The 13,779-nt window shown below is 39.7% G+C and overlaps 2 protein-coding genes across 12 annotated transcripts in view; one reads left to right on the forward strand and one right to left on the reverse strand.

The window, feature by feature from the left end:
- TUBD1 (tubulin delta 1) overlaps window positions 1-6,068 on the reverse strand; it is a 28,333-nt gene extending 22,265 nt beyond the window's left edge. For 4 of the 7 annotated variants that reach the window (XR_014238438.1, XM_082372062.1, XM_082372061.1 and 1 more), the window contains exons 1-5: window positions 5,829-6,068; window positions 4,798-5,013; window positions 3,077-3,224; window positions 2,066-2,282; window positions 1,115-1,346 (exon numbers count right to left, since the gene is read on the reverse strand). Coding sequence is in view for 6 of the 7 variants with exons in the window: in XM_082372062.1 (XP_082228188.1) it covers window positions 1,115-1,346; window positions 2,066-2,282; window positions 3,077-3,224; window positions 4,798-4,969 (769 nt within the window). In the remaining variant the exon portion in view is untranslated. The other 3 variants (XM_082372060.1, XM_082372059.1, XM_082372063.1) reach the window with 3 other exon arrangements.
- A 135-nt stretch (window positions 6,069-6,203) lies between these two features.
- RPS6KB1 (ribosomal protein S6 kinase B1) overlaps window positions 6,204-13,779 on the forward strand; it is a 52,585-nt gene continuing 45,009 nt past the window's right edge. Inside the window, exons 1-2 of one of the 5 annotated variants that reach the window (XM_082372042.1) lie at window positions 6,204-6,471; window positions 13,730-13,779. In XM_082372042.1, the coding sequence (XP_082228168.1) occupies window positions 6,331-6,471; window positions 13,730-13,779 (191 nt within the window). In that variant the 5' untranslated portion in view covers window positions 6,204-6,330. Of the gene's footprint in view, window positions 6,472-6,931; window positions 7,048-13,729 lie in introns of those variants that run through there. The other 4 variants (XM_082372040.1, XM_082372041.1, XM_082372038.1 and 1 more) reach the window with 4 other exon arrangements.

Genomic DNA, 13,779 nt, shown 5'->3' on the forward strand with positions numbered 1-13,779 from the left:
GTGATGAAAGCGGAAAGTTAGGATTCAGGGCGTAAGGAATTATGACAAATCTGGCAGGTAATGCATGAGCCATAGAATGAGGGTTAAGTAAAGTACAGGATTAGATCTGTGCACTGGGGAGGCTCATTTGGGGCCACTGTGCAAGATGGATTGACTGCAGGGGGAAGAAGCAGGCAACAGGAAGGAAAGCAGGAATAAGGACCACCTTAAGCCAGGAATGTCCATGTAGATGTGAGCTTCGGTTTTCGTAAAAAAAAAAAGGAGAGAGGGAGAGGGAGAGGAGAATGAAGAGAACTTTGTATTCAGGGAGAGTATGCAATATTAGTTGAGAGATACTGACCAAGTGAACCAATATCAGAGAGATAGGGAAGTAGGGAAGAATGCAGACAGCTGGCAGAGACGGCACCAACAGGTCTGAGCATACTGATGAGATATGAAGACAGTGGGAGAAATCCAGGTGACAGGAATTGAGGAAGAGGGGGCTGGGGAGTGAAGACAGGGAAAAAAATGATGAATCCATTCAGAACATGCTAAATCTGAAGAAGCAGATGGCAACTAAGAAAACTGGGATAGGCAACTATTTGGGAAAGAGAGTAGGACTGGGGGTATAGATTACGGAGTCCTTTGCATCTAGATGATTTGAATTGATAAAGCACCACTTGACAAATAACCTGAAAAAAGAATCATTTCTTTACGGAGTGATGAAAATGATGGTTGTGCAACTTTGTGAATATGCTAGAAAACACTGAATTGTACACTTTAAATGGGTGAGTCGTACGGTATGTGAATTATATCTCAAAGTTATTTTTAAAGAACAAAAAAAAGGGGATTTCCCTAGCGGTCCAGTGGTTAAGACTTTGCCTTCCAATGCAGGGGGTGCGGGTTTGATTCCTGGTTGGGGAGCTAAGATCCCAGATGCCTCGCAGCCAGAAAACCAAAACATAAAACAGAAGCAATATTGAAACAAATTCAATAAAGCTAAGCTGCAAGGGTTTTGAAATGAGGGAGACCTGAGTATATCTTTAGGCGGAGGGGAAGAGCCATAGCAGAACAACTTTCAGGCTTTCAGAACATCAGACTTCTCTACAAATAACACACACAGGAGGACAAATACCTAGTGGATTTCTTCTGTAGTGAAATGAGCCTTCCCCAGAGTAAGTAGGCTGGAACACACTTCCCAGCTGATGTGCGAGGACTTGGTTTATATCACGGAAGGAGATCTGCTTGATATTCATCAGTTTCGCACAGATCTTATGAACAGCATCATTCTCATGAATAAGGAGGGCATCTGAAGATCGGTACAAGTGAGAAAGTGTCAAAATGGAGTTGTAGTTCTGAACAATAACCTGGAGGAAAAAAAGGTCAAAGATAAGAAAGGCAGGAGAGAACAGTGGTTAACAGGGTAGACTCTAAGGGCATCCTGCCTAGGTTCAAATCCTGGCTCTTTCACTTTCTAGCTATAAGATCCTTGACAAGTTATTTAATCTCTCTATGCCTCAGTTTCCTCATTTGTAAAATGGGGATAATAATTATACCAGCCTCCTAGAGTTGTACGGATTAATGATAGAATGCAAGTAAAGCACTTAAGAACAGTGCCCTGTGTATAGTAAGGGCTCAATAAATGATGACTATTACTATCACACTTTCTTCCTACATCATTTCCTATACTGACTTATTTCACCTCTTATTTCTCCTACTAGGGTGATCAACAGGAAATTGGCCTATACAGAAATTTCCTTTCAATGGAAAGAAATGAAAATTCTTTGAAGGTTGGCAATGGCATGATGAGGCCAAGGTCCCTGCTTTACATGCTTTAGCCAGAGGGACTGAACCAGGAATGGGTTCCTGAGAGAAGACGCACAATTGTCTTCTTCGGAATTTTTATGAATAAGGACACCTCATTTGTTTGGCAAAGTTAAATGAATTGTACATGAAAGTACCATATTGTATAATCATTCCTGACACAGTAACTTCACATTTCCAAAGAAAGGGTGAGATCAATCTTTTACCTACATTTAACTGCAAAGAATACAAAATATAAATTTTTCAGTTGACATGTTCATACCTCACCAGTTCCATAAGGCCATATAATCTGATTCATTTTCAAAGAGTTTGAGTACTGATCTTGTAAGTTCTGTGTAACGAAGGCTCCTAGCCCCGATCCTGTGCCTCCGGCCATACTCATGATGATGAGAAAACCATTCAAGGAATCACATTTCTCCACTTCCTTCTGGATTAGGTTCATTATAGATTCTTCATGCCTGGGTCCATGAACAGAGTATCTATGCAATGCAAAAGAAACAAACACCTTTCAATTTAACCAGAGATGGAATGCAGAGAAAGATATAGGATAGCGAAGGCTTTTTAAACCTATGGAAGTGAACTAACTCTTATGAAAGGTACAGGTACCCTGATTGACGAAATTTCAGATACACAAGTTAAATATTTTTAACAGGTGAATAGGACTGCTAGGAGAGTAAATTTACTGAGAGTAGAAAATTCTCTTTTATAGTCCATTCCTTTGGCTGGAGACTTCAATTACCAGGTAGTTCTGCAAGTTTACGGTACAACATAATATTCAGTATTCATAACAATACTCCTAAAGCAGTGGTTCTAACTCTGCTGCACATTAGAATCACCTAGGGAAGCTTTGAAAAATCCCGACATTCAGACTTCATCCCAAACCAATTAAACCAGAATTTCTGGAAGTGAGCCCTAGGCATTGGAATTTTCCAAAGAACCCTAGGCAATACTACTGCCTTGGCATATTTCCTATTAACTGGAATACCTGCCAGACAAAGATATTGTATTGACAATAAGTTAGCTGGCAGAACAACAATGAAGAAGTGGAAAACGCTGCTGCAAGAGATCCTTGGTTTCATCATTACCTGAACCTGACGCATAGACATACACGAGACAGAATGAGCGTCTTCTGGGTGAAGTCACACTCTACATTTTAAAACAGCAATTTCAAGATTATGTGTTTGGTATATCAACTGTGCAGTTGTAACTATACTGTCTATTAATCAACTATGCAGCTGTATTTAAACTAAAAATCATGAGGAATTATTCTTACCCATATGCCCAGTTGTTTCCAGAACCTTGTTTTTGACAGAAGCATGAATGCTGGCCATATTTCCATCGGCCAGAGTGGGCAGCCTTTGACAGTGTTTGATTGATAACTTTAGGTTCCATGTCAACAAGTACAGCACGAGCAATTGGAACTAGAGAGGGAAAAAAAAAGAAAAAGAAAAATATTGCACCTGGCTTATTTGGGTTAACTCAGAGCATAAACTTCTAGGTCCAAAAAAATCAAAGATTGAGGATAGGAAGAACTTTCCTTCTGCTTAGAAACTCAGGTGGGCAGCAGCAGGTATATGCAGATGTGTCATAATGCCTAGCATTGTGCTAGGCAGGTTGAATAAACGTGGGCTAAAATGATGACTGGGTCAAGTCTACAAACATCTGCTGAGTGCTGTGCTGGGAACACAGAGATAAAGACAACATCAGTCCAGCCCTAGGAGGACCAGTGGGAGAGATAAAACACATCAACACTTAATCACAGTATGATGTGATATGACCCACAACAAATCCACACTAACAGAGTGGTATTTTTATTCAGAGGTATAAAAATACCAAGGGCACAAAAAGCATCTCAGGATTATTGAAGCAGAAGATGGAGAAAGAGAGGGTGTAAGAAGTGATGGATGGGGAGAGAAAGCAGGCAGGGCTCAGATGTTGGAAGTCCTTGTATGCAATGCTAAAAACCTTGAAATTTACTTTTTAGGCAATGAGAAACCACTGAAAATGTTCAAGCAGGGGAGGAATAGTCAGATGTCTTTTTTAATACAGTAGTGTGGAGGATAGATGTGATGAACACAAGAGACCAGGCAGGGAAACTCAGGAGGATTGTCTTGAAACAGTCCAGGTGAGAAAGGACAAGAGCCAGAACTAAGGCAATGACAGTGAAGATGGAAAAGGGAGAAGAGTTTCAAGAGATGTGCAGAAGGTAAACTAAGCAGATCTTGATGTTTGATGGTATGTGGGCAGTAAGAGCAAAGTTTTAAAGGAAAAAATAATGAATGCCCTTGGGTATGGAGATGTTGAATCTGAGGGACACATGAGAGACGCAGGTGATGTTCACTAATCAGTCTGCAGCTTGGAAGAGATGCTAGGCTAGAGATTTTGAGAGTCACCAGTATAAAAGATGTAGCAAAATTTGAGAGTCACTGAAATTGCCCAGAGAGAACTATACAAGTGAGGACAGAAGAGAGGCTGAGATGCAACCACTGGAGAAGAAAAGTTCAGAGACTAAGCAGAAGGAGTTTCAAGGAGGGAGTTTTATAGTTAATGTTATCAAATCCGGTAGAGAAGTTAAGTGAATTAAGGAAAGAAAAACAGTTACTGGCTCTAGGAATTAGGAGATCATTGGGAATTTTTCATAGAACAGCTTCAGTGGTATTGCAGAGCAGAAGTAGGATTTTAGTTGGTTAAAGAGGGTTCTCCTTTGAGAATCTTAGATGAGAAGGCAAAGAGATGAGGAAGGAAAAAAGCTATAGTCAAGAGCTAAGTTTTGTTTGTTTGTTTGGTTTGAGATTGGCATGATCTGAGCATGCTCACGTGCTGAGGGGAAGATGTCACTGGAGAGGCAAACATTAACATAGAAACAAAGGGCTGAGAGCAAAATCATTCCATAGTAAGGCGGAAGGGGATGGGGTTCAGACACCATGTGGAGGGCCTGGCCTTGAAGAGGCTGGTTATGTCAGAGTAAAGGAGAGGTCTGTGGACCACACATACCTCCATTTTCCTCCTCACTGAAGAATCTTTCTTTGCAAGATGCTTGATATGCCTCATTCTCCCTTTTAGAGCAGAGTCCCTGGGGACAGTATGAGTCACTAAATAAAGCATCAAACACTTCAAAACCAATCTGATTGCCACACTGACCAAGCTGCACTGTTACTATTGACATGCTGAGACACAAACCAGGCTTACTCCCTCAAAACAGTGAGCGACCTGTAATAGAAAAAACAGAGTCTTTGAGAGCCACTACGTTACTAATAAAGAACAAATAAAATGCCATATATGTGAATATACATCACTAAAAATATAATTTGTAAGTACTATATATGTCTATGGTGTTATAGACACAATAGCTATGTTGTCTAAGGAGCCAATCATTCAAGGAAGTTGTTTCAGGATTCAGGATTACTGTACCCAAAACCATTCATACACAGCTCAACAGTTTCCAAAATCGCTATTTTCCTAAGCATGCATTTAAAACAAACAAAACAAAACAAATTCTGGTTAAAGGAATTCGTAGTGTACACTTCACACCACAGGGACAGAGCGAATGCAGAAGTGAGCTCAACAGTAGCACACGTAATTAACATTAATTTTCTCTCTTCAAAATAATGACTTTCTCCACCAATCGCCTTTCTGTTCTGGTAACTACAGTAACACAAGAAAGTCTTTGTATTTAGCTCAGATAGGACAGCAAGGAAGACGAAGCTTGGGGGAAAAAAGACCAGATGAAATATTAGAGGAAGTATCCACTACTTTTAACACTGAAAAGAGACAATTTTGGGTAAAGACCTCACACCGGGTCTAGTGCAGCACTGGAAAGAGCTGTGGCCTGTAAGCCAGACTCTGTACTTAACCATTATCAACCAACCTTGCAAAAACAGGTATCGTTATTTTCATTTTACAGAGAAGGAAACTGAGGCTCTGAAAGGTTATGCGACTTTCGCAAGACCACTGCACTAGTAAATAGCAAAGCCAAGTTCTCCCTTTCTACACCGCTCCAGGAGTTCCCCATTAACCCCACTCACTGACAGCCCCAGGATCAGCCGTTTCTGTCCGGTTCAAACTTCAGAGTGGCAACCTTCTTATTATGCGCATGCTCACTTTCAATACCAAAAAAATTACAGAGAACGAATGCGCATGTTCCACAGACGACGAGATTTGTTGTGGCTTTTTTTTTTTTTTTTTTTCCTATTCCGAAAGGTTAACTACGCATGTTCAATTTCAATTTATCAACTTCAGATATGGTACGCATGCTCACTGTCCCTCAAAAGCTTTAGCTGACAATGCGCATGATCCGGCTTCCGGGCGAGGCTTCGGCTGGGTTTCTGCGCATGTTTCTGCCAGTACCTGGCTCCCAGCGATAGTTCTACGCATGTTCATTGCCCACGGTTCGGCTTCACAGAGTCCTGTACGCATGCTCCAGCGCTGAACTTGAGGAGCCAGTCTAGGGCCTAGGCGCAGACGCACTGAGCCCAAGCAGCCGGTGATGGCGGCAGCTGCGGTGGTGGCTGCGGCGGGTCCGGGCCCATGAGGCGACGACGGAGGCGGGACGGTTTTTACCCAGCGCCGGACTTCCGAGACAGGGAAGCTGAGGACATGGCAGGAGTGTTTGACATAGACCTGGACCAGCCAGAGGACGCGGGCTCTGAGGATGAGCTGGAGGAGGGGGTGAGGCCCGGGGTCCCGGGGGGCCCGAGGTGACAGGGCCGGGGCGGCGGCCCGCGCCCTGGAAGCGCGGCGCGTCCGAGAGCGCGGAGACCCAGGGGGGCGCGAGTAGTTTGCAGGAGGAGCCGAGGCGCTGCACGGCCAGAAGCGGGGGGGCGGGCGTGGCGGACCTGGCTGTAGGTGCGAGGCTGCTGCGGCGCTTGCAGGTGCGGCTTGTGCCCCTATAGCCCCAGACCGGCGCAGCCGGGAGCAGTCTGTTTGTGGAGGGAACGAGGAAGGGCGCGTGGTCGATTCCTGGAGCTACTGGACTTGAGTGTGCGGGGCGCGAGTGTTGGGGGGAGGGGACTGCGCTTGCCGGGTGGCCCGTAAGTGCAGGTGAAGTGTGGAAGGGTTTCCCTAAGTATTCCATCTTCAGACCTCCCACAACCGCTTCTCTCGGCCTGTCGCTTCTCTCCTAGGAAGCGCTCAGCTGTTAGAAGTGACAGCTGAAAACTTCTGTCGGGAGTAGCGCTGCCGCTGCTGTTACAGCCACCAGGAGTTTTATTTCGGGAGCAAGGGGGCTCTGCTGCATCTTCCAGGGTTTGTTTGTTTGCTTTTTTTTTTTTTAAAACCCCCTTCCGTGTGACTGTTTTTTTTTTTTTAAAGCATTTATAACGACATACGGCATTTGTAACTTACTTTTACCCCAGTTGACGATGTCTACATTTTTTCAAAACACTTGATGTAATTTTGGGGTGGAAAAAAACCAGCGTTGACAGCTGTGATTTGGCTTGCCAAAAATAAATTGGTTGCACTGAAACTTGTGAATGGTGGTGTGAGGGCTTTTCTTGCTGTAATTTAGGGTGTTAAATTTAGAATTGTTTTTCCTAATGCATAGCTTGGTTTTACCTTTGCTGCCTTCGTAGTTTGTTATTCTTTATTCAAAATTCTTTTCTCAAGATAAATTTATTGAAAAATCACAGATTGTACCTGACGTTCAGAAATGGTGTTGTCATGCTAAATCACTGATTCTGGGTAAATGACCATCAGTGATAACCTCACGGTAACTTAGATTCTAAATTCCATTGCCTAGATGAGTACGTGGGTTAATGACTGATGTCAGATGTTTGTTCTAACTACAGAAGGGTCTTCCCTTTCTTTTCCTCACCCTGTTTTCCTCCTTTGGCAAGTAATTTGTTGCCTGCTTGTTGACCAAAGATTGAGATGCTATATGTAAAGAATTTTGAACACTTTAAGAAACTAAGTGGGCTAAAGTAATACGGCCCTTTTCATAATCAAAGGAGTCTAAATCAAAATCAGACAGTTTGGAAGGTGGGTGTTGAGATGTGTACTTTTTAATATGTTTGCATATGGAATTCCAGTTAGCCTCTTAATGGAACATGTGATAACACTGAATACAATTTGAAACAAACATAGGATTACTTACATTAGAAATAACGTACTCATCGATTATATTGGCCCCATATGGCAGTGGCTTTGGAGCAGAGCAGGGGAGAAAATGATAGGAAGGGTATTTTATAAAATCTTCATCAGTTGAACTTATAGAATTTCCAGACCATGGTTTTATTAGGAGTTGGAAGTAAAACACTATATTCAGATTCCTGTTATGAACTGGGACCTCTCCTGGACATTTGTTTTGCTGGGTACAAGCAAATAGGATTTTGAGAGTTTTGAACGGGTGTGGAAGAGGCCAGAGAAACTGTTGGGAATAAGAAAGGGAAAGAAATGTGGCCACCACCCTGGGTAGAGGAGCTTTGGGGAAAGAGCAAAGGTAATTAAAGAGGATTTTGAGGAAGAGCCTTCAGCAAAATATATCTTACTTAGCAATGCTTTTGGAGTTGAAAATGTTTCTTTTGAGTGTGTTATTCTAAGAGGTGCAAGCTGGACAAGCAAAAAGAATTGGGGTGGGATTGGGTTGGCCACCCAAGGAGATTCAGTGACATCCAGGTTTCTCTAAAGTAAGATTTGAAATTCTGAAAAATGAGAGAAATTTAGATTCTTGGAAAATCTGACCACTGTGAATTTATATCCAAGCTTTTTAAACATTGGTGCATGTCGGAGTAGCCTCACTTCTTCGTTTTATAGTAAGGAAACTGAGGCATTGGCCAGAGAGATGATTGCCCAAGACCACAGAGGTAACTAGTGGTAGTATTTTCTTGACTCAAGTCAGCAAGCTTCATTGCATAGCTTCTTCATTGCATTTACTAGTTTTGTTTGTAATGTACCAGTTTGTGGTTTGTCAAAGTGAATTCTGATCCCTCCAGCCATGCTCACTGACTGTGTGATCTAGAATAAATTGCTTAATCTCCCTGACACTTTTTTCTTCTCCATAAAATGAAGCTTACACGCGATAAAGTATATAAAGTACTCTCAAAATATCCTGGCACATTATGTAGTTAGCTAGTTTATGGAAATATAGCTTGTCAGTGTTAACTCATTGCCAAGGAACCAGTCATTCAAATTTACCCTCATCTATGCCTAGAGACTTAATAATAAATACACTTATACTAGAGGTGCTGCATTTTTAGAACTGTAGTTTGTTTGCTTGTTTGTTTCCTTTCTTTTTGTCATTGGTCCTATTTAGAGATATATACCTTTTTAGGTATGTTACACTGAGTGAATCTGTATTAGTAAATATATGTGTTTACATAGCATAGTTAATTCTTCAGTGAGTAAAAGATGAGGAGAATTAATACATTTTAAATACTGTATTAAAACCAATGGGTGAAAGGGTTTTTTTGTTTGTTTTTCTGTTTCATTGGTGATAATATAATTTGGGAACAGAGTTGAAACTAAGGGAAAGTTTTCCTCTAGAGATTTTCATTAGATTATGAAAATGTTGGAAACATCTGCTTTCTATGGAGGCACAGGTTAAAAGAGTAATAGATAATTGTGAATGCAACTTAAAAAATCCTTAATTTTTACTCTACTAATTCAAATTTTGAAATAGTCACAGAGGCTTACTAGTAGCACGAATTTCAGATTGGGATATTAAAGTTTTATAGAGCAAAAGTTTAAAAATTTTTAATGTTTTGAAAAACAGTGCTATATATTCAATAGATAATATGTATTCAAATATTCACGATTGTGAATATCTCATTATCAATGCTTATCTTGCATTTTAATAGATACTTACCTTAAAGTATTTTTAAATAGCCCAAGATTTGGGGCCAGGTTTACTCCTTTTTCCCAATGTATCTGAATTACTGAATCTCATTTTATAAGGAAATACCTGTGAACAGCCAGGCAAGTAGATAAATGATTTAATGAATGTTTGGATTAAGGATATTTTTCACCCATTCTGTAACAATTTATTTAAGTTTTTATGAAATGTGCTCTCTTTCATTGGGACTTAAGGCATATTAACTTGAATTTATATACAATTTTAATTTAATACTTTGTGAATAGTCATTCTGATGTGCTAGTTTGAAACAGTGTATCTTGTATAGTACCTTAGATGAGGAGGATTCTACTTTGTCAATCATAGTGGCACACACAAGAAACATTGGGTGGGTCATAAAGCTTAAGGCAGAAAAAAAAAAATCTGAATAAAGTTTCCTGTGAAGGAGAATTGTCAGTATGTCCTATATGGTAGCTTGATGTTTCTGGTGTAAGACTTCTAGTTGTGGGTTTTATTTATTTACTTCTTTATTTTTGGCCACACCGTGTGGCAGGCAGGATCTTAGTTCCCTGACCAGGGATCGAACCCATACCCCCGCCATGGAAGCACAGAGTCCTAACCACTGGACCACCAGGGAAGTCCCCTGGTGTAAGACTTCTAAAGATAACATTGAGTAGTAGAAAAGAATTGTGCCTCAAAATGCTTCTGCTCCAGAAGGTAACGGTAGGTAGTTATAAGCCCAGATGCAGGTGGTAAGACAGGCCTGGCTGGCTCCAGAAATGAAACATAGCCACAGGGCATATCTTTCTAGGTGGCTTCAGAGTCATAGTTCAGTTTTAACTACTCTGTGGTCTTTAATTTAAAATTAAGTAAAGCGAATATTAAAAAAAAAAAAAGCAATTACATAATACCAGTTTTATAGAAGTTAGCCTTTTGTCTTTAAAGTGAAGCCATCATAGGTGATTGTATGAAGCACCAGAAACCAAAAAAATCCCTTTAACCATAACCACCCCATCTGCCCCTCCCCACACACAGAAGAAACTGTATCAAGTTGAAACTGCAAGAATTTTTTTCCCTTGATACTGCCCCCTCCATTTGCCTAGGTCTAATCATGAAACATACATCCTTGGTGTTAGACTTCATCCTGACTTGTTTACACTGTGAGCAAGTTCTGACTAAAAAACTTGTGTTTTGAGGGGTCATTTGAACATCCATTGTGTAAGAATACTGTCAGTTTTCTTTGTGTGTCTTGACTGTGTGCTGGTATCTTTGAAGAAAGATGAGTTCACTTAAATATTTTTTGAATTATTCTAAAATTTTTAATAAAAACTTTAAACTTCTAATTTTTTAGAGCCTACTTTCAATTAAGTGATAGCCTTTTGTATAAATTGAAAGAGTTCATAATCAGACTATATTTAAGAATACTCATTTTAAAGGTGTATTTTGTAATATAAATAACTGACTTTCTGCTGCCAAATTATTTTTTATAATTCAGTGACTTTTAGTATATTTATGGAGTTATACAACCATCACCACAATTTAGTTTTAGAACGTTTCTGTTGCCCTCAAAAGAAACTTCGGGCCCATTTACAGTCTCTCCTCATTGCCACCCCTAGCCCTAGACAACCTACGCAACTAGTCTACTTGCCATCTCTATAAATTTGCCTTTTCTAACGTGTGTATATGGAATTATACAGTATGTGGCCTTTTGTGTCTGGCTTCTTTCACTTAACATAATGACGTGAGGATCATCTGTGTTGTGGTATATATCAGTATTTCATTCATTTTTATGGCCAAATAGTATTACATTGTTAGGATTAACCACATTTATCATTTCACCAGTTGATGTTCATTTGAGTTGTTTCCATATTTTGGCTATTGTGAATAACGCTCCTATGAACATTTGTGCCTAAGTCTTTGTGGAACATGTATTTTCATTTCTCTTGGGTAGATACCGAGGAGTAGATTTGCTGGATCATGTGGTAAGTCCATGTTTAATTTTTGAAGAAACTGCCAAACTGTTTTCCAAAGCGGTTATACCATTTTACATTGCTGCCAGCATTGTATGAGGGTTCCAATTTCTCTACATCCTTGCCAAACTTGTTATTTTTTGTCTTTTTAATTATAGCTATCCTAGTTGATATGAAGTGGTATCTCAGTTTAGTTTTGGCTTGCCCTTCCCTAATGGCTAATGATGTTGAACATACTTTCATGTGACTATTGGCCATTTATATGTCGTCTTTGCAGAAATGCCTATTCAGATCCAAACCCATTTTTTTAAAATTTGGTTATTTATTTTTTTATTATTGAGTTGTAGAAGTTCTTTATATGTTCTTATTCTGTGGATTTTCTTTTCACTTCATAATATCTTTAGAAGTGCAGAAGTTTTAAATTTTCAGTAAATTCACTTTATCGACTTTTTTCATTACTCTTTTGTGCCTTTTGTGATCTGTCTTAAGAAGTCATTGCCTACCCCAAGATTGTGAAGATTTACTCCCTTCTAGATTTCTTCTAAGAATTTTATAGTTTTAGGTCTTACATTTAGGTCTGTGATCCATTTTGATGTATGGTGTGTAGATGGGGTCCAAAGTAAATCTTTGCATGTGGATATCTGATTCTGCCAACACCATTTATTGAAAGACTGTCTCCCATTGAATTTTCTTGGCATCTTTGTAAAAAATCAGTTGACCGTAAATGGAAGGGTTTATTTCTGGGTTCTCAATTCTATTTCATTGATCTATATTTCTGTCCTTATGCTGGTACCACACTGTGTTAATTGCTGTTGCTTTGTAGTACATTTTGAAATCAGGATGTGTCAGTCCCCCAACTTTGTTTTCCTTTTTCAAGACTGTTTTGGCCCCCTTGTGTTTCTGAGTGAATTTTAGGATTAGCTTGTCAATTTCTGCAAGAAAGGAACCTGGGATTTTTATAGGATTGAGTTGAATCAGTAGACCAATTTATTTAGTATTGCCATCTTAACAATGTTAAGTCATCTGATCCATGAACATGGAATGTCTTTTGACTTATGTAGGTCTTCAAAAATTTCTTTCAGCAGTGTTTTGGAGTTATCAAATATACAAGGCTTGCACTTTTTTTGTTAAATTTTTTTCTAAGTATTTTATTCTTATTGATGCAACTGTGAATGGAGTTATCTTAATTTCATTTTTGAATTGTTCATTGCTAGTGTACAGAAGGTTAATTAAGTTTTGCACTCATTTATACTATGGTCAGGATAAATTTTTGGCCAGCATGACTCCTCACAATTTGAGAGTGTTGTTTAATTGTTTTGCTTTGATCAGCCATATCGTACACTACAATATCTTGGACTGGTTGTGGTTACTTTAGGCTTAGCTAGGCTGTAGTTACATAAGGTTTGTAGCATTATGTTAGTCTTATTATCAAAAGCATATCAGAATAGCACTTTTTGTAAATCATTTGATTAACTCATACTTGGAATGTAGTACCTTTAGTTTCATAATATACAAAATACATATTTTGAATAAATGTAATTTTTGAAGGAAAAATCACCTTTTTTTTTTTTTTTTAATAAATTTATTTATTTTATCTTTGGCTGTGTTGGGTCTTCATTGCTGCCACGCAGGCTTTCTCTAGTTGGTGGCGAGCAGGGGCTACTCTTCGTTGTGGTGCATGGGCTTCTCATTGCGGTGGCTTCTCTTGTTGTGGAGCACTGGCTCTAGGTGCACAGGCTTCAGTAGTTGTGGCACACAGACTCAGTAGTTGTGGCTCTTGGGTTCTAGAGCGCAGGCTCAGTCGTTGTGGCTCACGGACTTAGTTGCTCCGTGGCATGTGGGATCTTCCCGGACCAGGGATCGAACCCGTGTCCCCTGCACTGACAGGCAGATTCTTAACCACTGCGCCACCAGGGAAGCCCAATCTCTTTGTTTGTAGATCTTTGATGAGTAGCATCTGTAGCTTAGTTGTCACATAAAAGTGAAATCCCATAGTATTGTTTGTGTACCTTATTTTGTTCATCACCACATTTACCTGTTATTAAATTATAGAGAATTTGTAAGCTGGTTTATTTCGTTCATTGTCCTTCAGTAATGGGGTGAAGCAGTAAATTCTTTAATTTCTTGTTTATGATATTATTTATTTTTAAAACTTTAACATATTTTTCAGGGTCAGTTAAATGAAAGCATGGACCATGGGGGAGTTGGACCATATGAACT

The sequence above is a fragment of the Balaenoptera borealis genome (assembly GCF_965194805.1).
Source record: "Balaenoptera borealis genome assembly, chromosome: 20".
Lineage (NCBI taxonomy): Eukaryota > Metazoa > Chordata > Mammalia > Artiodactyla > Balaenopteridae > Balaenoptera > Balaenoptera borealis.